The sequence below is a fragment of the Anas acuta genome, chromosome 12 (assembly GCF_963932015.1).
Source record: "Anas acuta chromosome 12, bAnaAcu1.1, whole genome shotgun sequence".
Lineage (NCBI taxonomy): Eukaryota > Metazoa > Chordata > Aves > Anseriformes > Anatidae > Anas > Anas acuta.
The window spans coordinates 14033593-14061333 of NC_088990.1; the positions used below are offsets into that span (position 1 = coordinate 14033593).

Here is a 27741-nt window from a genome sequence, read left to right on the forward strand (position 1 = left end):
CCAATTGCTAATAAAGAGAATAAGCTGTACGGTTACCAGGACAGTCTTTGTTCCTATGATTCCCCATAATGCAGAGCTGCTTACCAGCAAGGGGCCTCCCAGCCCCATGAAATCGCAAATGAGCTTTTTAAGATTAGAGGTGCTCTAGAAGACTGAAGGTTTTCTCTCAATTTCTGAGACAAAGGGTTTAGCTGACTGAAGGGCAACAGAGATAACAGGAAAGCATTGCTATTCTTGCTATGCTATTCTTGCTATGCTTGTGACTAAAGTATGTAATCAGAAGGTCCTCACTCTCTCTGTAAACAATAACTACAGTGCATTTTACAGTTAGTCCTGCCTTAGTCTCCAGACAGCAGGGCCAACATTTAAGACAGTTATGCATGCTTCTTGCCTGCCTGGTATTCTGGTGGAAAGCATGCTGCATTCATAAGGCAACCCCCAGGGCTAAAGCTGTACTTCAGCCTTTCCTACCATTATCTGTAAGAAAAATAAAATTACCATCTGCATTGGATACCAGTTTAATTGCCTCTTCTGAATGCAAGTCTTTGAGGACAGGCTCATGTCAGATAGCCCCAAGTCAACTTCGGAAAAACTTGTCACATATGTAAGCTCTACATGCCATAAATGTAACCTTAGTCAGCAGTCTGCTTTGATACATGGGTTGATCTACATTCTAAATTGACGTAGATGTTTACCTTAAGAAAAATAAGCAGATTATTCATTAGTCATTTGATTTAATAACCACAGGGATATCTGGAGCTCAGCTGACAAAGGAAGCCTTCTTCTAAACTGATTAAGCACGCTTTGGAAAACCACATGAGATACTCCTAAAGAGAAAACTACACTGATGCATAATGATACCCTTTTCCTTATTCACCCTACACTTTCAGACTTCGTGTCATTTTAACTTTATTCTACATGATCTATTAAAAATAGATGGTAACTACAAGAACTGTGATACAATTTTCTTTATTAAAAATAATTTACAGCATCAGTAACATTTTATGCACAATTGTCATCAACTGAACTTCTTGTAAGATACAGCTATACAATACTTACTGAACTTAAAACTTATGACTGTTTTGTTGGCTTTAAACAGCAGACAGATTTGCAGTTGCTTAAATATTATCAATATACATAATTTCATGTCCTTAAACTTCAGTGTAAAGTGTATAAACATCAACACTATCCCAAAGTTTTGTCATTTGGAGGGGGGGGAAGGGCACAGAGTAAATGTTTAGAAAAACTGTAATAGATTCTTCTCCAAATCAAACTGGAGACAGAATTCTAGGTTACATACATCTAACACAGTCACTTCCTCAGAAAGGAGCACTTTCTCCTATGTTTTAAGATGCTATGAAGTCTGATTGAACAATGCTTTTTTGTGTGATCACAGCAATCCTCAGACTGTATTGTATACTGCCACTGCCAGAAGGCAAACTTCACTGTTGCTCACAGGTTCCTAGCACTATGTTCAAAGTCAAATGTCCCTCCTTCACTGCTGAATTATTGACCTGGACTTTGTAATTTGTAATGTTCACTGCTGCGCATGGGGAGAAGGGACAGGCACGCTGCCATGGATAATCACACAAGGGTTCTTCACTGGCAGTTCACTACCACGCAAGAAGCAGGAGATGGCTACACAAGCAGCACTGTTCCTCTCAGCACCTGCTACACTTCATACGTACAGATCCTAAGGGTAGGAGTCAGTCTGCACAAGAGACCGAGATGCTATCAGCATAAGCCTCAAGGTTAACAGCATCTCTGCTTTGAGCTGTTGTTCATTGATGTTAAGGCATAAGAGTGCAGCAGATTTCAAGTAGTTGCTATGATAAATGAAGCCATCAAGTCTCTTAAAAGAGATGACTACTTTTATTGGTGACAATAACTCATGGATAAGTCACAGCCCTTGAAATTGCACGTAACTTCACAATATTGGTTTACCTTAAAATGGCTTGGATCACTACCTCCGTCTGAAGCAATGAGTGTTACTGCACTAGAGAAGGTGGGAGCTGCATCCCACTCAAGCATAAGCAGTTACAGAAAAATTTTTTCAAGAGTTTGGTAGCTGTATTTTCATTTATCATCTGCATGAGGCATCATTACCTGGCAGCTCTAAAGTCTTATTTGCTCCTCAATAATGAACATGCATTTTCTTCAATTAAGAATATATCCTTGAGCTGAAAAAGAAGTATTAGACGCTGTTATACAAGAAATAAGATCTTAACTCTTGATAAAATTAGCCAAAAGCATACCGCAGAACACTCATTCAGCATTCAGTTGAATACAGTATTCAAAAATGCATTGATTTAGTACCCACCAATGGTATGAGTCACTGGAATGTTGGTTGTTTTTTTCATTTCAACTAAAAGAAAAACAGCCAAATTAGTGAAGCATATAGAATTTCAAACCTTAAGGAATTTTGGCTAGTAAAATAAGATATATCAGAATTATGCCAAAGAAATGGAACATAGCATTTGAACTGTCCAGAAATTATACTGTATTGATATAATTGTCAGGTTTTTTACTTTATATTTTTAGGCATGTCACACCTACACCATTCAAATCCTTAAATAGCATCTTATTCTGCAAGTCAACTGGCTTAGCGTCTGGTTATAAATTTAAATAAAGCACATGTAGTAAAGCTAATGTACTCCTCTTACAAGTTTTGACATTTAAGACAATGTTTATCAAGAGCAAAATCCTAAAAGCAAAATCTCGACAAGTTATAGGCAAGTTATTGCAGCTTTGCCCTTCAAAAGAAGTTATCTCTGCATAATAATAAGTGGTACTATGAAGCTGTTCAAGATATAGGAGCACAGAAATAGCTATCTTGAAGCTATCGGTAAAGACTCACTTGCTCCGATTAGAAAAATCAATGATTATTGCAGTGATAAAAACAAATGCACTTATGCTGAAACTATGCATCTTTCATTAACATTAAATATGCAACAGTGGATTATTATTTTTTTTAATCACCAATACACTGATAATTACATTTATTGGAGTTGCAGTGGCTAAGAGCCAAATTTGTTCGGTATCCAGAGATCTTCAGATGGGGAATATGATACTTGTTCAGAAGAGCTGCAAACTAACAGCATATTAGAAAGCAGTAAAAGGCTGTATGGCTATCTCAGCTAGTTAACATTTGACAAGTAGAATTTATTAGACATATGCTGTGTTTATAGCAGAGGAATTTAAACAGTCATAATAAACTTTTTTAAAGGTTAAAATTCTAAAGGGAAGTACTTTGGGTAATGATATCAAACATTACAGTAAAAACCTGATGGCATAAAGGACAAACTGCACACCTTAAGGTAGACATGACAAATTGCAGCTTACCAAAAGGCCAGGGTGCTATATTTGATCAGCATGAACAAAATACATCGTGGGCATTTTCTTAAATGCGGAGATGTTGCCCATGCAAACTTCATACTTCCAGCACACAGTACTTCATGGTGTGAGCAGTTTAAAATCCATAAGGGATATAATGCCATAAGGTAAATCATGATCTATCATACAGGACACCGTGCGCCTTGTGGACTGCCTTTTGCTCAGCGCATAATTTAAAGAGCAGGTAATTCAAAACTGAAGATCTGTTCTAAGATTTTGATGCCAAAAAACGTCTGGCCTTTACCATTTCATACCATCTGCTACCCTTAAACCAACAAACAGCAGTACACAGATTTACAGGTGCAAAAACTAAGTGGAAACAACTGCAGAAAAACTTACATAATAATCTTCAGCACAATCAGTTTCAGATTTCGTGTAGTTTATTTACAAAATGGTCTCATAAAACATCCCCTCCATACTTACAGCTCTCTGCCACAACACACATGTTGATTTTAGCAATGTTTAATAGCACCATTAGAATATTATTTAAAATCAGGAAGGATCTTGTTGCAGTTACAATGATTCACAATCTTTTACATCCATGGACGAAGTAACTTTGAGCACACTAGGACTGTTTGCAGTTCCACAGTACAGATTCCTGGGTTCACACAAGGCATTTTCAGGATTACCAGTTAATGCAAGGTACCCATAGAGTCAGTAGTTACTATAAGAATCTTCGAGCCACAAAGTTTAGACTTCCACCATATTTGTATAAAGTTATCTCCACGTCGTTTTCAAACAAGGCAATCACGCTGAACACTTTTCCAGTGCTTGTCTTCAAAATAAAAACAAAGAAACCACAATCAAGAGTTTTCCTTTCACCTCCCCTTGCTTATTCTTAGTATTCTAACCCCAAGTTTTGTCTAACACAAGCAAATTCAATTTGATTATTTGTCACTGCAGAACAGAGACTTCTGGGAATAGAACGAAGCCTACTCTACCAGCTTCCATCCAGCTGGGGACATGCTATATATTATTACTACACTACCCATAATCACAAAGAGCCACTTCCTTAAAATGGCAGATTATATTTAACATAAAGATCCTTTACACAGGATGGAAAGCTGAACCCTCCTCAAATAGTTTCACTCTTGTCTTTCAAAGAACCTGAATGAGCTAAGACGCAATTCTACCCTAACGGAGTGCCCATAAAGGGGGAAAGCAATGCTAAAAAATTAAAAATCAAGGATTTCAGGCTGCACAAGGAGTGCATAGAAGGAAGGCTTGTTACCTAATATGTTTATATGTACTTCAGTAAACTTCAATTACTAGGTCAAACTTTAGGCCAGAGTATCAGTTTACTTTCAAAGAAGATCAAATACTCTTTCCTGCTCCAATCATCAGGACTGAAAACACAGAAAGTAATTAATCATGAGCATGTTCAGTAAGAAATTGAAAAAATACTGCAGAAATACCTTAATATCCAAAGTCATTCCAGGCGACAGCTCTGGAGGGAACAGTATGGAAAACTGCTCTCTGCCAGTGAGACCCAAAGTATTTGGATTTTCCCCAGGAAGAAACTGAAGTGGAGCTATGCCTATTCCAATCAATTGGCTTTTATGGACCTTCTCGTAGCTTTCAGCCAGGACAGCTTTAACACCCTGCAAAAACACACAAAATTTAGTATTTCAGTACAGTAGTGAGTTAAAGTTAATTACAAAAGCAAGCTTCAAAAAATTTATGTAGAAAATCTTGCAATACAAGGTGAAGAAGAGTGCTTTGTACGAATCCTGTATGTAGGTAACATCTTTTACCTTTATTGCTAGCCAAAAGCAAATAAGCTGGAGCAGGCCCATACAGTATGAAACAGTTTTAGAATGAAGTGACGATGCTGTAGTTATCAGGGAGAAAGTCCCACATGCAATGCAGTTGCTTCTATTACTCCAGACTGGTGCAAGAATGACTAACTCCAAATATATTATGAATATTACAAGGAATTAGTCTATAACAGCTAGATTGTAAAATCCCTATAGAAACCAACCAGAGTCCAACACTAGATAAATAACTAATCTACCTCAATGTCTGGAGTCTAGGATGCTAAGTTACATGTTTGTAAGCTACACATTTATGAAATGCAGATTTACTCCTCTGACCAGTCACTCTTCCACGAAGGTTCTTCTACAGAAGTTCTAGCAAAGAAATTACTTACGTTTTTACAAACAAAATGTGGCATTATATTTGAGGTTGGAGACAGTTTCTAAACAAATTTATACCCGAAGCTATTTTTTCTTTTAAAGTACCAAAAACCACAGCTGTCAAAAAACAACCAGCAATACCAGTAGAAAAGGTCCTTTTGCCGCCCAGTCTCTTGAGCTACCTAGTCCATACTTCTTTCCTGCTAAAATAATTACAGGAACGCCTTCTTTCTGGTACAACTCTGCTGCTTCAAACACATCTAGCTGTGGAATAACAAAATGAAATAATTTGAGTGAGTTCTAAATTCATGTCACATTTTTTAAAGTAGCTATAAAAACAAATATTTTTACCGTTTGTCCAGATGGAAAATGAATTGTTTTAGGAGCTGGTTTTCCTATGAACTTATTCAGAAGCTTGATATTTGCAAAGGTACCTCTTGTCATCACAGCATCATTACCTCTTCTAGCTCCATAAGAGTTGAATTCACGAGGTGTGAGTCTACAATAAAAACATTGAGAAGGGAATCAGTCATTTCAAAGATTACCTTATTTAGAACGATATTATGATTTTAAGTATCACAGCATCTCAAAAACATTAAGTTATCAGCACAAGAGGTAAAGACCTATTTATCTGACAAATACAATTGTTTTAATTTTATTATAATTATGATACTATTATAATAATATAATGAACATGTAAATCATTGTTACATGAAAGCTGAAATTTTAAATGCATTTTCTGTAACTTCATTATCAAGTGTTACAAACAGTATGGTATTTAAAACAGGAATTATCTTACAAAAAGCATGGTTACTTATCCTCTCACCTCTAACAGCATGTTTATCAATAAATATTGCACCAGAATGACAGCTTTACTCTTAAATCAAACCACCATCTTAGGAGCAAACATCCATTCTCTTTTAATACTACTCATTCAGACTGAATACAAGTTAAAAACACAGAGTCCACACCACAGGGTACTATTTTGTCATGCTCCACTGATACTAATCATAATACATCTTCGCAATATAGTACAAAACAATTTCCAAAATACTCAGTGGAGTTGTGACACTGAAGAGATCAGCATCTCATTACATGGACTCTTCAGAATTTCAGAAGAGATGAAAGGCACCCAGTACTACCACTGCAAGATGCTGTTTGATGCAGAAATAATCTAAAGCACCAAATTTACATTTGTAAGACCAGGCTTCGCTTTCTCAAATGATACATGCTTCTCGAACTTCTTATCTGTTCTGCACATCTATCCGACTCTTCCTGAGGCTGATAACAGGAGCAGTCTCTAACCTCACATTCACGTAAGATCACACTTTGTAAATTAAGAAGTCATTTTTGCTTTGGCCTGTATTTGGCAGCAGATGTTACCTTAACAGTTATAACAAGGAGCTCTTGCAGTAGGTCTCAGTTGTTTGATATAACGCTAGACAGGACCACAAGATCAATGATTACTTATAAATCCCAGTAGCAATTACTATTTTGCTTAACCATGTACAATCCCCACTTGATGCAGATAGGTATTTATATTGACAAGCAACAATGATGATCAGTTATTTGACTTGTAAAGCAATCCTCTGATATAATCAGAGCTGTTTAATATGAAAAAACATACCCTTTGTTGGTCAGATACTTCGCAGCAGCACTACTCCTTGCAATGCTTCCAGCAGGGGATATGTGATCTGTAGTTACAGAATCTCCCAAATACAACAAGACATGGGCATTTTCAATTGCTTGTGGTGAAACTGGTTCTTTGGCCTAAAAGAGAAGGGGGAGATGTGATGAGGGGGAACTGAACAAGATGGATAACACCCATTTTTCTTCTAAGAGCCTTTTAGAAATAACAGGCATCTGCAACATATGAAGAGAAAGCACAGGCTCCCCTCGTTCCAAATATACAAACAATATTTAGAAGACAAGTATTAGCGATGATCAAATTTGATACTTACACATCAAAGCTTTACTGGAACAGCTATTCCCTTACTTAAATCTAATGCATATAGTCTGGTAGGTAGATCTAATGTACTTACAAGTTTATCGAAAAAGGAAGGACATCTGATATAAGTAGATTTCAAATCCCAGGGAAATAAAGCTGACTCAGGCGCTTCCAGTGAATTCCATCGTTTGTTTCCCTTCTACATAAAAGTAACCAAAATGAACAGGAATTTGTTTACAGTCTTTTTACATTCTGAAAGCAAAGACCTTTCGGTGATTTTTTTTTTTTTTAAGTTATGTGAAATAATATCAATAAGGTAATTTGTAGTATATAGGTAACCATATCAGTCAAATCCTCCTTTAGCATAATAGAAATAACTGACAATCCAATCACATTCAACTGGAATATAAGACTATAATGAAATGCCCTCTAAGTTATTTAGAACAAAAGACCATTCTTACCTCCATTTTTTCTTTCAATTCCTTAAACATGGATGATATCACACACTCTTCCTCCACTGTGTGTAGCTCTTTTCGGGTGGGCCAAATATCTCGTAGGTAGATACTTTTGCCATTAAAGCCAGTGCCTGAGGACGGTTTTAAACAGAAAAGCAATTTTGAAGCAAAATACTTAGATTATTAATACACATTATATTCATATATGTACACACACTCAGCTCTTCAGAGACAAAGAATTTAAGAAACAGTTAAGTGGATGTTTTGTTTTAGCTGCTAGCAACATCAAATGTAACTGTGCATTCTCTTCAAATATCCTGTTGTATTATATGCTGAAATGCACAGGAAGAAACTTCTTCTAGATATGCATTAGAAATATGAGACATATGGAAATACTTACCCAAAGGCTCAGTCTCGAAGTCTATTCTAACAGTGCCTGCAATAGCATAAGCAACTACTAGCGGTGGAGAAGCAAGGTAGTTGGCACGGACACAGTCGCAGAGCCGTCCTTCGAAGTTCTTTGTTCCAGACAGCACTCCACAGGCAATTATATCACCCTGAAAGTCAGATCCAGATGTAACTTTTTCAGGACTTCATAGTACTACAACAGCTTGTGTTATTTTTTTGATGACTAAGATGTGCTTTTAGCATTCCACTTCAAAAAGATATCCTAATTCTTCAACACAAAGGCACTTTGTTCTCCAGTGCTACCCCTTCTCTTCCTCCTACCATCAAAAGGATTTTTCTCAACTTTCATGTGTCCTCCAGTCACTTCAGTGAACTCCTGTCTAATTTGTTACCTCTTCCTTCTATTTCACAGGAGAAAAGTGCTGCAGCTATTTGGACACCGCTGGTTCAAATCAATCCAGGACATAACTCCTAAAACTCCTTGCACATTACATTCTTCCTAAGGTTAGCTCCTATGTATTTATCTTACAGTTTGTACCTGTATGCTATGAAGACCACGTTACATTTATTTTACACACCAATCAATGGTCTCCTTCTGAAATGCAGAGGCTTGAGAATATTACTACGTCCAAACCAAGAACAAAGTTTCCTTTGCAGATTCCTGTATTTCTTAGTCATTCAACCCTATAACAAGTATGTTTCTGTATTCAACAAGCCTTGGACCTCTACCTGTTTTATTGCATTCCTGATGGCTTCTGGAAGGGGAGCAGTGTTTCCAACACAGGTTGAACACCCATAACCGACAACCTCAAACCTACAATAAAAAAACACCACAATGATTTAATGTACTTCTTGCTTAAGAGCAGTTTGTTAGCAAAAAGCATTTTTTTTTTATTAGTTGTCCCTAAGAGGATTTTTCTTCCCCTTTATTAATTAGGCATTTTAGGAATTTAATGGCAGACATTGCATCTCATTGACGCAAGAAAATTTTTGTAACCAATCAAGGTTAATCAAATAAAATACCTCAAAAGGTTTCAGTTCCTTAAGTACTAGCAAAGCAAAGGCAGTTATGTTCCTCTTAGCGCGCAGCTGGGCACTATTAGAGAAATATGAACCTAATCTAACTAGTATTTCTACCAAGTAACCAAAAGCATGCTAAACACCCCACGAAAGCATGAAAAGGCCAATTCAGGCTGAATATTAACAGACTGCCCTGAAGAATTTACATCCAGCTTCCACTTTCAAAATACATGAACTAGTACATCCCGAGAAAGATACTCACACATATGTGGATTGTTACTGAAAGTCAGAGCTCAGCTACAGTAAAACTTTACACAATTCTAAGGTGGGAATAAAACAGTGAAACAACCCTAAATAAACACATAGCTAAAATGACAGACTAGCAAGCTTAAGACTTAGCCATCCCAAAGTGAATAGCAAGCATGGCTATCAACCTGTACAAGAACCCATGTGAACTATTTTTCTGAAATTACAAATGGAACAGGAATCAAAACATACCCAAGCTTACTGAGGTATGGTAATACTCCACTTGAACTGAGGTAATGCGTAACCATTCCACTGCCTGGTGATAAACTTGTTCTTATGTAGGGCTTTACCACTAGGCCAGCTTCAACAGCTTTTTTGGCCAGAAGTCCTACAAGACAAAAAAAAAAAAAAAAGACAGTTTATGTTTTGTATACCCCTTAAAATAACATTTACATGATGCTAGCTTATTTAAACCAAGCATAAAAAAGGCCATGGGGACCTCCAATTTATTAAAGTAACTACTTGTCTAAATAAAGTTACTTTATTTGTAACAATATCATTCAGGTTTTAGCTCTCGTTCCTGCTCTGTAGATGCCCATTTTCTCTTCTATAACAAAAATATTTCCCATGTTCTATCTGGCCATCAGTACAGCACTCTTCTACTGATAAAGGTCACACAGCTTCAAAGCGAAACTTGCTTTAGCCACAAGGGATCTTAAAGGAAACAAAGCAAGGTCTGAGAAGATGTAACTGTTCCAGGAAAATTACATGCATCTTATAAAGACATAACACATAGTACCTAACTGTTAAGGCACAAAGCAATTGTTCAGCAAACTGGATTTACCTTCCAGGCTCTGCTGCTAACCATACAGTTCAAGCTATTACCATCTATGACAAAGCCCACCTTCTGCACCAACTTGTTTCAAAATGGGCATCTGCCTGAAGGTAGCACTAAACCTGGTTACCTGTTGAAATGCTACCAAATAGAAATATTTTTGAATTACTGTTATTACAACTACTTTATGACAAATTTTGAGATCATATTACTGAAGAAAATCTCACACTATCTAACCTCTTGAACGTAGAATTTTAAGGCTAGAAGCACACCATTTAAAACCTTCAAGTCATTACAGAGAACCTACGAAAATGAAGGTAAAGGCTGTATAAACATGGGCACAACATTAGGATCAGGTTGCTACCAGACAACATACCTGCAGCAAGCATGACAGATGGATTGCAATTATTGGTACAGCTGATTACTGCAGCAATGACAATGCAGCCATGAGATAGCTTGTATTCATTTCCTTCATACTGAACAGGTACAATGTCATTCTGTTTTTCAACTGCAATCTGAAACCCTTTAACACCAGTCTAGATAACAAAAATATGTTAGCAAATATTATATATTAAGTATGACATTACAGCCTGACCAAGTGAACACACATTTCAGACTAATAATCAGCTGTCCCATTAGGAACCCTTACGCAGATTTTGGATCAGTTCACACACCTCACTTGCCATACATATAACAGTCTTATCCTTTCTTTGTAGATACATTGACTTTTCAACAATTGTGAACAAATGCCAATCAAAGCATGGTTGATGACACGTATTTCTTGCTACACACAAAAGAACAGTAAGAACAGTTCCTTAAGTTTCTTAGGAGTATATTAAGAATATATCTCATTTGATATAATGCTTGTTTCTGAATTAGATACATACCTAAGACAAATTTGAAAAGGATAACTAAATGCAAACTAGCTCCTCCAGTTCTGCAGCACTGTCATCCATAATCTGTTCTGATTTCTCTCCCCACCACAACTGATGATTCCGTTTTATATACCTCATTACAAGCCAGAAATGCTAAAGCCAAAGAGTTTTGATGGAACTTCTAAGTGGAAATGTTTCAGACCAAATATCGTTGCTAGCCCTTAACTTGAATGAACAATATTAAAAGTGACCATGCATTTCTGTATTATCTACGTTCTTAGATGCTTATGCTTACTGCAAACCAAAAATACCAATTTAAGAGTGAAATAACTTCCTCTGAAGTCAAATTACGCTGCAAGCAAAAAGTTCTGTGCTAAGTTAAGGTGGATGAAACAGAATTTAAAAACCTAGACCACTAGGAAGCTTCAAATCTTCTAAGTCTTTCTGCATCTCCTTTAACACAAGATGGACTTCTTCCTCTTGTTAGTTCTGTTTAGGAGATTAAGTAAAATGCAGCTCTTTAAAAAAAATAGAAAATAAAACACTTCCCCGGCTTACACTATCCATTACTAAAGTTTCCCTCTGTATGGTCTAAATTATGAGAATAAGGATTTTTGAATATTATGTTCGTGATGAACATGTCTACAATTTACCAGCTACTACCCTGGGGATGTTTGTCAAGCAAAAAAATAGTATCTTTAGATTATCTGTTAACATAGTAATAACTAGGGCTCAGTAGGTGTGCAAGGAGTAAACAACATTTACTTGTGTGGATTATGGTGCCTTTCGAAGAGTACATCTGTCGTACAAACCTTTTCATTTAAGCAGGCTTGGAAGTCACTTTTCATGTTATTAACAGCCACTCTATCTTGGGATCTCTTGGGGCCACTGACATACGGAATTATAGAACTTAAACTAATTTGCACTATCTGAAAAAGAAAGAAAAGAAGCATGCATTAATCAATCCCAGCTCCACATTATTTAATACACTCCTTTGAGACACCCAGGACATGTTCTGTTTAAAATACCAGTGTTCTGAGACATTAAAACTCTAGCCTTCAATTTTCAAGATGGTTCACTGTACAAGGCTATCAATCACAAAATCACAGAAATCACAAAATCATAGCCCAGGTTAGAAGGAACCTGTGAGATCATCTGGTCCAACCTTTTGGGGTAAAAACATGTTGTCTAGCCAAACCTTAAAAGGTTCTTCTTCAAACTGCTTTCAACATTATCCCCTAACTTTCTACCATCCCTAAGACTTGCACAGTTACTTGGGAGTGACAGGAATTAAAACACATACCTCTTCATTGGAATGAACATCATTTCCCCTTTCTCCTACCCCCACCCAAGTTTTGCAAACATGCCCTGTTTAGAATTGTGAGTTAAATACAACTTCATTAAACCAATACAAATTACAGCAGGAGATATACATAAGTCAGCCGCTGTTACTTGTTAGAGAAACAAACAAATAGAAAACAAGTCATTTCAAGCATACCTGGGAATACTCAGGTTCTCTGGAAGAACTCTCATCATTTCTAAATAACTTCACAGCTTTAAGATATGCTTCCATGACTTCAAGCTTGGCCTTGTCAAAACCTTAGTAAATACAAACATGAAAAAGTCAAATAAATAAAAACAAAACACAGCTCTCAGAAATTGAGACTGTTTCAATCTAAAATTATCCCTGAACATCCAAAGTAGTCCTTTTTCCAAGGCACACCACTTCTGTACCACACCATCTAGGAGCTATCAAGAATGACATATGAATTAAAACACATTTTGTTTGTTCTTTATTTGTTTTCAAATTAATTGAACTTTCCCTCTTAAATCAAGGAACAAAATAAGCTGTCTCGACATTAGCAATTAGCTCTACACTTACAGATTTTTCCCTTAAGTTCATTAATTTCTTCCCCTATTGAGACTTTAGACAGATCACGTGTTTAGTCTATAATATCCCATATTACTGACCATGGTTAGAAAATCTGTTTTGTTTGATCTATGCTGACCAGACAAAGCATATTTGGTATTAAAAATGTTTTAACTAGTACTTAAAAACAACAGACTTCAGTTTCAGAGAGGCTTACTAATGTCAATAAGCTTTTGCTGCTTGTTACCCTGTGGCTTTCTGCATTTGCTCTAGGTTGATAAGGAATGGACATCCTTCTACCTTAGCTTCAAATGTCACTGAAATAATGCTTTTCAGAGGAAAAAAATCACTGTGAAAGTCAGAAACATGCTGTGGGTTTTTCGCTGTTTCATGTCTTAAGAAGTATTTTAGATGTTGATTTCGTAAGGATTCTACAGGTGGTTAAGGGATTAATTCCATATACAGATGTCCCTTCCAATCCAAGCCATTTTATGTTCCATATATTCTTGAAAATATAAATGAGAATTTTCTTATACTTTAAAGTTTACACATGCTTTCAAAAACAAGGATTCTGAAAGTCAAAAGAATAGTTCAGCAAAAACAACACAATGTTAATAAATTAGGTATCAGATAAATGAACCAGACTGGATGCAAACCTCAAGGACAAGTCAGTTTTCCGTGCCGCAGTGTTCTATGTGCAAAAGTTACAGCCTCACTTAAATATGGGGAATACATGGAGACAAAATAGGCCATGGGATTCTACAGGATAGAAATTTTATCCTAGTATATCCCACAACATGGATCGTAATTGTATGGCAGGATTTTGTATGTTAAATACCAAGATAAAGAGTGGTCTTCTGCAGGGTTCTAAGTATGGAGTTTTCTGCAAGTGCATTAACACATCTGAAACTATTACTATGAACCAGTACCTGAAGTTTCATCTTTACCTGTATGCTTTAAGTGCTTCAATGTCACATTATCAACAGGGAAAAAGCTCAGAATAGCACCATATTCAGGACACATATTTGCTATTGTGGTTCGGTCTGCTACAGACAACTGGGAAACGCCACTCCCAAAGAACTCAACAAATTTTCCGGCAACATCAGCTTGCCTAAGATGCTGTTTAAAAGAACACACAACAACATTTGTTATCTCAAGAGATAATGTAAGCAATACTTCTTGCAACAGTATGCAATTAGCAAGTCATGATTGTCTGAAATAAAACAAAGTCCCACATATGCAAAAAAAAAAAAAAAAAAACAACCTCCAAACCCCATTAAGATACTAAGTTCTCTAGACTGGAACTTGACATGATTACACACACCTCCATTTGCAGCAGATTTCTTCAGATTTCTTAGTCAAGAACATACAGATGCTTCTGAAAGCACTATGCCAGAATATATTTTCAAAGCAATCAAAGTTCTTAAATGCTTTGACACTAGCTTTTCATTTACTAAATCTGGATAGTCTGTGTCACCCTGGCAAAACCCTGGCTTCAGAAAATACATTCTTCAGTCATACCAGATTATAACTATAGATTGGCCTTGTGTCTAGTAGGATTTTAGAAGAAAAAAGGTATCCAGAAGAAGTTTGAGCTAGAGAAGAAGCCTACATGCTGTAAATAGAAGAAAAAAGGGAATTAAGGCTTCTCTGTGTTCCTCCGTACTGCACAGACTTTTTTTTTTAAGGACTTAGAAATAAGCCACTACAGAGGAAAAACACTCCGGAATGTTTAAAGGTATACCACAAATTGAGCATTCTCCTCAAGAAACTGGCTGCTCTTGGCTTGGACTGGCGCACGCTTCGTTGGGTTAGAAACTGGCTGGATAGCCGGGCCCAAAGAGTTGTGGTAAATGGAGCCAAGTCCAGTTGGAGGCCAGTCACTAGTGGCGTCCCCCAGGGCTCGGTGCTGGGGCCGGTCCTCTTTAACATCTTCATCAATGATCTGGATGACGGCATTGAGTGCACCCTCAGTAAGTTTGCAGATGACACCAAGCTAGGTGCGTGTGTCGATCTGCTCGAGGGTAGGAAGGCTCTGCAGGAGGATCTGGATAGGCTGCACCGATGGGCTGAGGTCAACTGTATGAAGTTCAACAAGGCCAAGTGCCGGGTCCTGCACCTGGGGCGCAATAACCCCAAGCAGAACTACAGGCTGGGAGAGGAATGGTTGGAGAGCTGCCAGGCAGAGAAGGACCTGGGAGTGATGGTGGACAGTCGGCTGAATATGAGCCAGCAGTGTGCTCTGGTGGCCAAGAAGGCCAACGGCATCCTGGCTTGTATCAGAAACACTGTGACCAGCAGGGCTAGGGAGGTGATCGTCCCCCTGTACTCGGCTCTGGTGAGGCCGCACCTCGAGTACTGTGTTCAGTTTTGGGCCCCTCGCTACAAGAAGGACATCGAGGTGCTTGAGCGGGTCCAAAGAAGGGCGACGAAGCTGGTGAGGGGCCTGGAGAGCAAGTCCTACGAGGAGCGGCTGAAGGAGCTGGGCTTGTTCAGCCTAAAGAAGAGGAGGCTCAGGGGTGACCTTATTGCTCTGTATAAGTACATTAAAGGAGGCTGTAGCGAGGTGGGGGTTGGCCTGTTCTCCCATGTGCCTGGTGACAGGACGAGGGGGAATGGGCTAAAGTTACGCCAGGAGAGTTTTAGGTTAGATGTTAGGAGGAGCTTCTTTACTGAAAGGGTTGTGAGGCATTGGAACGGGCTGCCCAGGGAGGTGGTGGAGTCACCATCCCTGGAAGTCTTCAAAAGACGTTTAGATGTAGAGCTTAGGGATATGGTTTAGTGGGGACTGTTAGTTTTAGGTCAGAGGTTGGACTCGATGATCTTGAGGTCTCTTCCAACCTAGAAAAATTCTGTGAAATTCTGTGAAAAAATACTCCCAGCATTTTATTTTCTTCTCAACCTCTCCCATGGTGGAACTCGCAACACATTTTACTTGTTTTGAGAAGGCACTGAACTCTTACCTTTGTAATGCTCAGAACAATATCTATGGATGTAGCAAGTGGGCTGGCTGTGCCTGTCAGTTCGCACCCAACCACCTCTGGCAGAGTTAGAGTAACTGGCATCCCCAGCATCACTGCTTCTGTTTCAATCCCCCCAACACCTGTAACATGAATATTATGTTGGTTTTCATCAGTTTAAGTAACAGACTAAATATTTTTAAGTTCTAAAAATCTACTAAAGCTCTTCCTTTTAAGCCTAAAGGCTACAGCAAGAAGTGCAGACATTTTCCAATAAATATTTGTACATGGAAGACATTGAGCAAGATTACTGCTGAAGTTCCTGGACTTCACAACCTAATACAAAACACTCTGCATCTAAATTTATTTCCTACGAGGAAGGAAACCTTTCTCTAGATTTTTAACTCCATGTCCAAAAGCACTTCAATATCAACAGTTTTTTTTTGCTATTTTCTTTTTAAATTACATCAATTTGTTGATGAGATTACCTGAGATTACTATTAAACAAGAAACATTTTGAAGAACAATTCAAGACAATTTGTTATGCTTGAGACAGAAATATTCAGTAGGAAACAGTTTAGTATGACTTTGAAAGTGCTATCAAGTTACTCTTCGCATACTTACCCCAGCCCAAGATACCCAAGCCATTTACCATGGTCGTATGAGAATCTGTGCCAACCACACTATCTGGATACAGGAAATCTTTAACTTCAAAAACAACTCTTGACAGATACTCCAAGTTAACTTGGTGCGCCATTCCAGTCTCCGGTGGAATTATGGAAATATTCTTGAAAACCTTTGAACTCCACTGTGATTTTAACAAAATGAGAAAGATTTTTTTCCCAAAGGCTTATTCAATTCTCACTAGAACTAAACAACTAAAATGACAAAGCTAATAGATAAACAGCAAGTACTGTTATATTGAATAAGTGGCTCAGTTGTCAATGAGTTACATGAGCCCCCTGGATTCTACATATTCTTAATGATTAGCAATTGAATCGATTAATTCAATTCCTGTTAAAGGCTGCATCAATAATTCATAATTGCCTTCCCAAAACAGGGCTTTGGGCAGAAGTCTTAACTTCCAGTTGATGCAACTAATTTTCAAGCACAACTAAGACTAATATTTGGACAACAGAACCTGACCATTAATATTTAGCAGACTGCAGTTCAGGTTTTACATCTCTGTATAATACTGAACAGGCAATTTAGAGAAGTGCACTACACTTAAACTCAGCATACTAGATATAAAAGAAACTGCCACGGAGACTTGTAACAAAATTCAGCTTGGCAGTTTCCCCTTTTCAGTAACATTCAAGCTAATTTGCAGCTTTTCTGAAAAATATCCTAGTTTTCTTATATGAAAAGATTTTTGGATCACTGCGTTGAATTCATGAACAACATTAGTGGATGAGGATCAAATACCAATCCTGCAGATCCATGACTAAAAAGATGCTGATGCCACAGAAGACTTGTATTAATCACAATGCCTACTAGCACGGCTGCCTAGCTGGAGAGTAGCAATGCCTCAATACCAGCTTCTGTTCAACACTTCTAACTTCAATAAGATTTTCAACAGGAATAGGGATAAAGCAAAACTTTTATTCAAAAGCTCATTGAGATCTACAGCACAGAGCTCATTAAAACACATTAAAAGACTACTGCTTCATAAATATCTACTTTGTCTGTCCATTACTATCACATTTGCGAGACCAATCAAATAGTGAACTTTTTCAAATCAGAATTAGAAATATTTTCTCCCCTTTAAGTGACACCTACGTTTAGAACCTGTGCAGTCTAACAATTTTAAACAATTTTAAATTTCAAGCCATAAACCTATTATTAGCTAATTTTCTGTTCACATATTAAATTTGGATTTAATTAGCATCTGATATTTCCAAATTACTACATTTCTTTTATCATCTAAACCTGACCACCAGCAGAGAACAGAGCAAGATCTCAAAACAACCAAAACACACACCACGCAAAGCTTGAAGTTCACAGACATACCTTAAAAAATTGAAGTCTCTCTCTATTTCTGCCGAATTCCATCTCTTGATTCTTCAATACTGTCTCAGGCCTAGGAAGACAGTAAGTTTACAAGCACTACCATAATTTCAAAGTACAAAAGAACAAGTTATTTCTGCTTGTTTGACAAAAGACTCATTTAAGCCTGCAGCAAAATTTGAAGTGGTTTATTAAAACAAAGGTAATTCCTTCCTTACAGCAAAGTGTCTGTAAACAGTCAAAAATAACTGATTTAATCTGTGCCGAGAACAGATTTAGTTTTAGGTGTAGTTTGCCTCAAGCATTTAATCCCAAAAAATAAGATCTATTCCCAGCATGTACTACAGTATAAGGAATCTTTTTCCTCTAATTAATGTTCTACTGAGTTGCACACCTCAAATTTCAACTACTGTAAAGAATCAAGGTGTTCACTAGTTCATGTGGAAAACACCCTCCATGTTCAGTACTAGCCCTTTAGCAACTGGGTAGAACGTTAAGACATGGTAACTATCCTCCATATCCATACATTTTTCCTCTACGGCACTACTTTTTGTTCACGATTACTCATTAGTACTGTCTCTTAACATGAACTATCTTCTGTAAGTTATATTAATTAAGATACTGTCATCCATTATGGAATAACCCACAACTTAAGAGCAATAACCTCTGCTTTGAGAAGGTGGACAAGGAAGGAATACACTTGTTTTACAGCAGGAAGGAAAAAAAATCCTCAGTTCTCCAGAGGCTGATTTTACATCATGACCCTTCCTCCTTTCTTCTTTGCAGCGTCAGAAGGTTAGCAGGTATATTGTTTTGCAAAGCCCTTAGGGACAGCCATCATTCAACCTTCAGCTTAACAAATGCTACTGCTGGTTTCCTGCCAGAGACATCAATATTGCTGAAAACATCACTAATTCTGTGTTACTGCACCTGCACTGAGCAGGAACATTTGCATATCTATAAAATAACAAAGACAATCAGCTTTTAAATTCTACACCTGTCAGGCACAAGGTGATAGACATCTGAATAGTCTATCAGAGAAAAGAGGTGGCAGCTGAAAGAAGGATGATTACATGTAATTGTCATAGATGGAACAGTACACAATGATCTGTTAATATTGAAAATCTGGAAAAGACAAACAGATGAGGTTCCTCTGTGCCATTACACAAAGGCAGAATGTATGCTGACTTTCAACTCAGTGACAGAAAGACTGTGAGACTACAGAGAGAGAAGTAATGTGTAGGCTGAGAGCCAAAAACTCCTGCAAAGCTCCCATAGGGAAATGAAAATTTACTTTGAGCCATGAAACAATGTTTCATTGACATTTACTTTCTAACTTACACAGGATTGCTCCTGTGCTTTATTGTCCTTGTATGGAAAGGAGGTAAGTCTCAAAATATCATTTAAAATGACAGTCATGAGTCACACAAATGGCCATCTGCACTGTTTACTGAAATCCTTCTAAAAAATTTAGACTAATGAGACTAATTTAGACTAACTGAAACCTGCTACATCAGACCTCCTAGATGCTGGAACCAGTCTACAGAATGTGTGACTAGAAGTACAGAAGTATGTTTAGAAAGACGTGTCTCTCTAAACTGTCCCAGGCAGTACCTAACACAGAAAGATGCAAGTAATTAAAATAGTAAGTTTTCATACTCAGGCACCGGCTGAAGGTGAAAAGGACAGAGGATTGGCGTGTTTTCAATCTGCGCAGAGAACTGTCCTGAGTTGCGACTTGAATCTCCAGCACTACATGGCCCCTTGCAGCCAGTCTGACCCCTGCAAGGTAACTTCCGAGGCTGTACTTTAAGTGGAGAAAGCTTTGCCATCGGCTTCTGTGACTCACCACCTCCAGGATTTGGAGTATTCTGTATTGCACTGTAATATAAAATAGAAGAATCATTTAAACATGAGGTTTGTTTTGTTCCTAACCACTTAAGCTCACTTAGTTATTACCCCGCTATACTAGTTAAGTGAACTGCAATGAATTTCCTGAAAGATTAACACCAGACAAGTAACTCCATCAATTCATTCATGAAAGATCATGTTTAAAAAAAGAACATGTTGCAAAGGCTAAACTTAGGGCATTACACTTGGAATGGGTGGGCAGCGCCTCACACAAGCAGTGGACTGGCATGTTTCTTATTCTACAGTAGTACTATACATGTTTTATACAATCCATTAAGGAAGATGACAAAGCTTTTTCAAGTAAAGAAATGTAACTTACTATTTAATTAAGCTTTTTGATACAAATTCTCAAAAGCTCAGATACATTTTATGCTCTAATCAATTCTGTCAGAAGACAAAAGTCGTGCTTTTTTTTAAAAATGAAGTCCATATGGCACACTACCCACTATTTGTTGGATATTCAGTTTCCCCATGAGAGTCAAGAAACCAGCTGTGAAAGATGGATGACTTCTTACATATTATTATTTACGAAATCATTGATTTGTAAAGCCACTGCTTTCTGTAGCTTTAACACAGAAAGATAGGTAGTTATCTAACTGCAGAATACTGCATGGCCTTAGAGGATACCTTGTCTAAATCCCAACTTAGTCCATGAGCCTCTGATCAGCAGGAGATACAAGCTGTAAAAAGCAGCATAAACCAACCTGCAGGGAAGGGTTTCTTATCTTAGGCCAGCAGCTGCTGAGTTCCTGCAAGCTTTCCAGAAGTGAAACTACAGAAACCTGATTTATCATTACAAAGCAGCACACTGAGACCTCTTGTCAATACTTGGTCTTGCTGATAATTTCAGGCTAGCCCAAATGTAATCGAGTCCACTGTCTCTTCAGACACAAGGAGACAGACCACAGGACTGAAACTGCATATGCAACATATTTTCCACTCTCCTAAGATATTAACCAAATGGAAATCCTGTATATGCTTGAAAGGTCTACAGAATTATGACTCATATCCATACCCAGTTTGTGAATTCTAATAATTCAGGGGAAAAGGCCTGGAGCAAAGAACAAGCAATTCACGGTTCTGCACACCTTTGGGAAGGCTCCATGATGAAGGGGGATTAGGGATGGAGGGTATTAGAAGGGAACTTCGGCATACACTGAATCAAGTTTTTCTTTTCTGCAGCATTATGTTTCTACCACAAGGCAGCCCCAGGCTGTTTTCATCACATCAGTGTGTGTGTCAGAAGAAAACCAGGCTGACAGTTTTGTAGTCCTAATACTTTTCCAGACTCCAAGTACACTCTTCCCCTAAATCTATACAACCGTTTTTCATCTGTAGCAAAATCAAGACCTACATGAAGTCACAGTCATAACTTACGAGCTGAAATTACAGTCCTTCAATACATCCGACTGCAAAGCCATTCCTCCAGAGCTGCGACAAGGGACTTACAATTATGTTAACCTACCAAAAGGTTTTACCAGTAAGAACAGGGCAAAGCAAAAATGACAAACACTCTACCTCATTCTTGAGACATTATCTTCTGGAAAACATAACAGACCTAGTCTACTTCAGCAATCTCCTGCCCAGAATTTATATTCTGTCAGCTCCATCTATAACCCCTCAGAACCATTCTCTTTCTCCCTCTAAAGTATTATTTTTGCTACTTTTATCTGGTCCTCTTTAAGCTACCATCAAGTCTACTTTCAGGGATCCAGACACAACAAGTGATTTAATGGGATGGGACAATACAAAGACCAGAGTAAACCCACAATTCAGCATCAGATAGAAGCATGTATTGCCTCAAAAAAATAAGGTGTTACCATTTGCTGAAATCAATCTGCAGAGAATGGTCAACAGTGAGATCAGTTGGGCAGGCAGGATTGACTTTCACAGGATCTCCTCCAGCATTTCTCACTGCTTCCCGCATGGCAGCAAAATCCACCATTGCTGGAATTCCACTTAGAGAAGAAAAAACAAAGTAGTACAGTAACATCAGACATTAATGCTCTAAAATATAGAAACTTCTTTCTAAGTCTATATCTACCTATTTGAGTTCTGTTTCAGACAATATAACCCTGTTTTTCTATTCTCTAAGTTTTAAAGAAGTCCAAATATTTTTATAATTTAATGGAATTGATACTAATTCACAACAAACAGCATGCTTTAGGTTAACATACCGGAAAGTATAAGAACACCTTAAAGAAAATAATTATATTTGCTCTTTTGTCCTGCTAAGCGTCTGAAGTGTGATGTACATAATTTTCAGATGCTTATTACTTTATAAAATCTTGTATTGCAAACAATGCTCATGCTATACATTTTAATATGTTAGCATGTATTAATGTTCTTACAGAACCTGTCATTTCTGAAGCTCAGCATTTTATTGAAGCTGATACCCTGGTTATTACATAGGTAAGAGTAGCTGAAGTACAGAACTGAAGGGAGAACACAGTACTAGATCAGTCTTCTTAATTTTGCTTGCTAAACAAAATCAATAAAATTAATTTATTTATTTTTTAATTTCCTCACTTCTTCATAAACACTTAGATAATGATTCACCAAGACATCCGGCACTTAATATTTGCAAGTTGCTGAAGGACTGTCCTTTCAGCTTGGCCATACTCAAATCACATAAAGTTAATATATTAAGAGACTTATTAAATATCTATTTTTCATGCTTTGAACTGGGTTACATATTCTTGTGGAGCAAGCAATAGTTATCCCCAGTTGTCTCAAGCACAAACTATGTATTTCAATGAACTGCCAGCCATCTGGCTACAGTCAGAATGCTGTCACTTCCATCTGTGTTTTGGCACTTATCCTGTAAAGTGTTCCTTGTAGGCCAACAGCTTCGTCCTCACCAACCTGTGCTAAAACCAGGGTAGCATACGAAAGACTCCTATTCTTCCATCACATGCAATTATGTTATATCTGCTGAACAGCAGCAGCAGTGTATGAGCTATTTAGAAAGAGCTATTTCAGTATCAAAAGGCTAGCTGCTACTTCTATTTTCAAGCTAAAGTACACCTACTACTCAGTGAGCTTACACAGATATTTCACAGTATTTCATGCACACATGTAAGCACACACTCCACTTACGTAAAATCTTGAAGAACAACTCTGGCAGGACAGAAGGGCACTTCAACATTATTCTGTTTTGTCTTCCAGTCTAAAATGTTCATAGCATCTGTTTCTTTCACTAAGAAGCCATCACAGTTACGGATACTGGATTCAAACAACACTCGTATAGAATAAGGCAGAACATCTAGGGTAGGCAAAGTGACTTAGTTAGTGCAACAGCCTTAAGCTTCTGTGTTTTGCTAAGTTACAATTTCACATTTCTAAAGAGGTCCAGTTTGCTAGGGATTAGAAGAATGAGAGCTATGGGAACCCAATTGTCCAGTTGCTTTTGGGTTTGATCTTCGTTGAAAGATGTGGAAAGGCGAGCTGCAGAGCGTGTACATTGCGGAAGAGGAATTACCATACAGAATTTGAACAGAAGATACCAATGCCTTGACTGCACTGTGTTAAGTCACTGACACTTAAGAGGTATGCTATGCCAGCAGGAGATACATGCAAGGCATCTAGAGCCGGGATTACCAAACAGAATGGGTGACAGGCAACAGCAATGAGAATATGCCAAAAAGATTTCCAACCTGTAAAGTTCATCATTACTTGAGACATCAAGCCAAAAGCAACTAATGTCACATCATTTTCTTTGTCTTTGATAAACAGTGATATAAAGAACAGAAACCATCCTTACATGTGCCATAAAAATATTTCATAAAACATTACAGCTAACATTTCACTATTCAGTTACTTTGTTTCTGATCTGGATTAAGGTATTGAAAGAAACAGCTTTCTGGCATGGTGAAGTCCATGGAACTGGAAATGAAAATGAAAAAAGCAGAAGTAGAAAAAAAGCATGTGTCACTATTACCCACAAACAACAAAAAAGATGAATTCACATTTTCCTCCAGATACCATATTTCTCAGTATAATTCAAGGAAACAAATGACTTGGTAACAGTGAGAAATATTAAATAGTTGGAAGAAGAGGGTTAAACAGTTAAGTTCAAGTTTTAGCCAAGAGAGTTAAGATTTGGTGGTCTCAACCTAACTTGTGGATGAACTTCTGGACTATCAGTACAGGATTTGCTGACTGTTCTCATCATGCATCTACTGTTGTCTAATTAGACAAGTCAATCAAAATAATATAGAAGTGTCACCAAACCTATTCTGAAGCAGCTGTAATGCCACCACTTCACTTAAAAGCCAAATAACCAGAACCAAACTGTTTTGCTTTTGCCTGGATTGCAAACAACAAACAAGGCACCCTTGCAGCAGTAAGAGCTAACTGCATGTTGGGCCAGGTAGCAGCCATAGAGGGATTACTTCTCCCCACCAGACAGCAGTAAGGTCCTATCTGCAATACTGTGTGTGGCTTTGGGCCTCTGGGGATGTGGCAGATCTCAACAAAACAAGCATAGCCAGAGAAGAGCCTCCTAGGGCTGTTATGGAGCTGCAGCTCCTGTCACACAGGAGCAGGTGAGAGACCTGGTTTGCTCACTCTGAGAGGAGAAAGCAAAGCAAACCAACTGTAGTCTTCTACAGCCTAACAGGAACTGCAGAGAAGGAGAAGTCTGACTCTGAGATGTGCCCACTGAAAGCACAAAAAAGTCAGAAGGTGCAGGAATGGATACTGTGATAGGATACAGCGAAGATGATGTGGAGGATGGCAAAGCACAGGGTCAAGAGAGGCAGTGGAATCTCCATCCTCACAGATTGGTGGAGCTCAAGTGAGAAAGGCTCTCCCAGTTAGCACTAGTGCCAGCAGGGATATGGGCCTAGATCTTCAATGTCCCTCCTGTCCTACATCATCCTGAGGTCTTCATGGCATGTTTTCAACACTAGAAAAATTGGATTTTTCTTACAAATTGGCAAATAATTCAATTAACATTTACATTAGAAAACTGATTAATTTATTGTCAGATTATAGTCAGAAGCCCCAAGGCAGAGGACAAACAAGCAATAGCCAAAATGAATGTTCTAGCAATAAATGCAATGAACAATTCCAGATAACGGATTCCTTATTAGTTGTTGTCCCACACTGCACTTAAATGCTTTCAATATGCAGTTAATGTGAAGCCTCCACCTCCTGCACCTCAGCCTCCATTGGAAGAGAAAGGCCTTCTTATCCTATTCTGTTTACATTACTTCTCTACATTTCTCCAACTACTTTCAGTACTGCTCCAAGCTTTACTCACTCATCCAGACAGAAAGCAGTATCTTCTGTTTAAATTCTCACTCCAGCCACAAGGACGCTCAGAAAAACTAGAGCAGAACTACTGGCTTTGTTGCTACCACACTACTGCTGCTTCTCAGACAAAGCCATGAACAGAAGCATTCTACCTCCTTCTCACGTGCTCATCTGAAAGATTAACTGCAGCATTACATTAGTCGGAATTTGCAAGAGCACAAAGCTGTTGCACAAAATTTGCAGCAGCCATTGTTGCTCTGGAAAAAGCTCCCATCTATTCCCTTTTAAGGACAGGCAAGTAATTACTGCTGTCAAATACAGGTTTAAAATGAAATATCCACTGGTAATTTTTTAGTTAAGGAACACAGATTTAAAAAAAAAAAAAAGTAAAACTGAAATAAAATCCCAAATAACTCTAATAATATATTATTTGTATAAGTATTTTATGAGTTTAACATGAAAGCTTAAGAAAATAATGAAAGTAGGCTTTGATTATCTGCAAGATTAAAACCTATTCCAGCTGACAGTGATCTATTGCTCTCCCCATCTGCAGTTCTAACCCTCCCCCCATCACACACACAAATGCTTTCTATTTTTTAGGAGGCAACCAGACAGACGCCCAATAAAAACCTTTTTGGCACATATCACTTAGTGACACATAGCATACTAATGACATGCTGAGACTCAGCATTTGTTTGTACACCACCAGAACTCATCCTTCCGCAGCAACTGCAGTAAAAGCTACATTCCAGTAAACAGTTATCCACTGTCTGAAGATACTGTTAAGGTGAAATTAGCACACCAACAAACAGGACAAAGGTGTAATTAAAAAAAAAAAAAGTTTTTTGGAAGCACTACAGTCCAGTTCTCAAGTTACTTCAGTATTTTTTAACAAAAGATAAATTATTCGGATCTGTAGTATTAGAGTAAGACTCTGGTGATACCTGCTGCGCTTTCTCCCTCGATGAAAAAAAGCTGCATGAATATTATCCCCCCTGCCCTAAGCTATTAATCAGCTTCACAAGGCAGTAATAAAGTATAAAATTATAAGCTTTCAACTATACCTAGTAAGAGCCCACATATTCACGATTGCATCTCCTAACGTTTTACAGCAGTAAGCGGTGTGTGTTTATTACTGGCACTGTTCTAATTGCCAACTGTTAAAAGTTATCATTACCATACTTGGAGCCTCCAAGCTTCGAGACATTGTAGAACCTCTTTTGTGGATAGTTTGTTAATGCTTCAATTACGGGCTGGTAAGGGCTTCCTGAAAAAAAAAAAAAAAAAAAAAAGTTGCAGATAGGAAAGAATGGAAGGTGTGATAACTGACAGAAGGCCAGATTTTTATTTCAAGTTTTACCAAAAAAATTGTTCCTCTTGGACTGTAAGTAAATCATGAATGGAAAAGCTTCCAAGTGGATTAAGACATCTGACGATGGAGATGTGTGACTAACAGGAATTTTAATATTACTAGGTATGTACAGGTCATGCAAGTCATCAGCAGAGTCAGAAGCCTACATGCACGTCTGACCTTTATTGTCTCAGTTTACCATCTACAGGACAGAATAAACGCACCTGACTAACCTAGATAAGAGCCAGATACACTACAAAGCACAAATCATTAAGTGCTTGGCTAATGACAGGCGAGCAAGAGCCAGAAATAAGCCTCCTGGCAGACGTTAAGTGAGGAGAAAAACGTCTCCTGGAGAAGGCCGGGGGCTCACAGAGGGGCTGGGGCTTGTTTAATCGCCAGCGAGCCGAAGGGCCCGCACCGCTGCCGTGCCTCCGAGCCCCTTGGGCTGCGAACAGCGAGAGCGGGAGGAGGAGGCGCAACGCGGGGCAGGGGAGAAGGGCTGCGGCCGGGACGGGACCGGGCTGCTCCCGGGGGCACCGGCACCCAGCGCCGGCCCCGCCGCCGCCGCCCCTTTGTCTCGGCAGAGGCCGGGCACCAAACGGGCCCCGCCGCCAGGCCCCGGCCCCGCGAGCAACACCGCGGGGCCCAAGATGGTGGCGGCGGACAACGGGGGGGGGGGGGGGGGGGGGGGGGGAAAGGAGGAGGGGTGCGGGACCCGGCGCTGCCGCCCCCGGCCCGCCGCAGGCCTGAGGCAGCGCTGCCGCAGCCCGGCCTGACACAGGGAGCCAGGGGGCGGCCCGGCCCGGCCCGGCTGAGGAGCCGCGCAGCCCCGCGCTCGGGCCCGTGCCGCCGGTGCGGAGGGCGGAGGCGAGGCCGGCCCCGGCCGTGTGGGCGCCGCGCTGCCCGCACTGACCTGTCCTGGCAGGGTCCATCGCCGGCGACCATATTAGCGCGGCGGGGGGAGCGCGGCGCCGGGGGGGGAGCGGGCCCGGGCGGGGCCGCACAGATCTCGCGAGATTACACCGCTCCCCGCCCCGCCCCGCCCCGCCCCGCCCGGCCGCCTGC

General features: G+C 39.0%; 1 protein-coding gene across 3 annotated transcripts; it reads right to left on the minus strand.

Annotated features, from left to right (window-relative positions):
* Nucleotides 1-953: 953 nt before the first annotated feature.
* Nucleotides 954-27741, minus strand: IREB2 (iron responsive element binding protein 2). Of its 3 annotated transcripts, XR_011100650.1 has the most exons (23): nucleotides 26683-26820; nucleotides 26500-26589; nucleotides 23163-23328; nucleotides 21884-22021; nucleotides 19812-20033; nucleotides 18156-18225; nucleotides 16770-16953; nucleotides 16149-16288; nucleotides 14133-14304; nucleotides 12814-12914; nucleotides 12128-12244; nucleotides 10817-10976; nucleotides 9858-9993; nucleotides 9069-9153; nucleotides 8332-8488; nucleotides 7938-8062; nucleotides 7571-7675; nucleotides 7156-7298; nucleotides 5880-6027; nucleotides 5670-5792; nucleotides 4809-4994; nucleotides 2321-4168; nucleotides 954-2180 (listed from the first exon to the last, which is right to left on the minus strand). XR_011100650.1 is itself a non-coding variant. In XM_068695865.1 (22 exons), exons 1-22 carry the CDS (start codon nucleotides 27606-27608, stop codon nucleotides 4058-4060), a joined length of 2898 nt encoding a protein of 965 aa, XP_068551966.1. In that variant the 5' UTR covers nucleotides 27609-27741; the 3' UTR covers nucleotides 954-4057. The 3 variants fall into 3 exon arrangements, 2 of the variants coding, with proteins under 2 accessions (XP_068551966.1, XP_068551965.1); XM_068695865.1 differs by lacking the exon at nucleotides 26683-26820 and adding an exon at nucleotides 27590-27741 and having other exon boundaries at nucleotides 954-4168; XM_068695864.1 differs by having other exon boundaries at nucleotides 954-4168.

Coding starts and splice junctions, on each gene's coding strand:
- IREB2 (XM_068695864.1), bottom strand. CDS start 26,719: ATGATTTACTTACAGTCCAAGAGGAACAATTTTTTTG. Junction 22,022..23,162: donor GTTGTTCTTCAAGATTTTAC/GTAAGTGGAGTG, acceptor TTCTTCTCTAAG/TGGAATTCCAGCAATGGTGG. Junction 7,676..7,937: donor AATTGAAAGAAAAAATGGAG/GTAAGAATGGTC, acceptor ACTTTTATGTAG/AAGGGAAACAAACGATGGAA.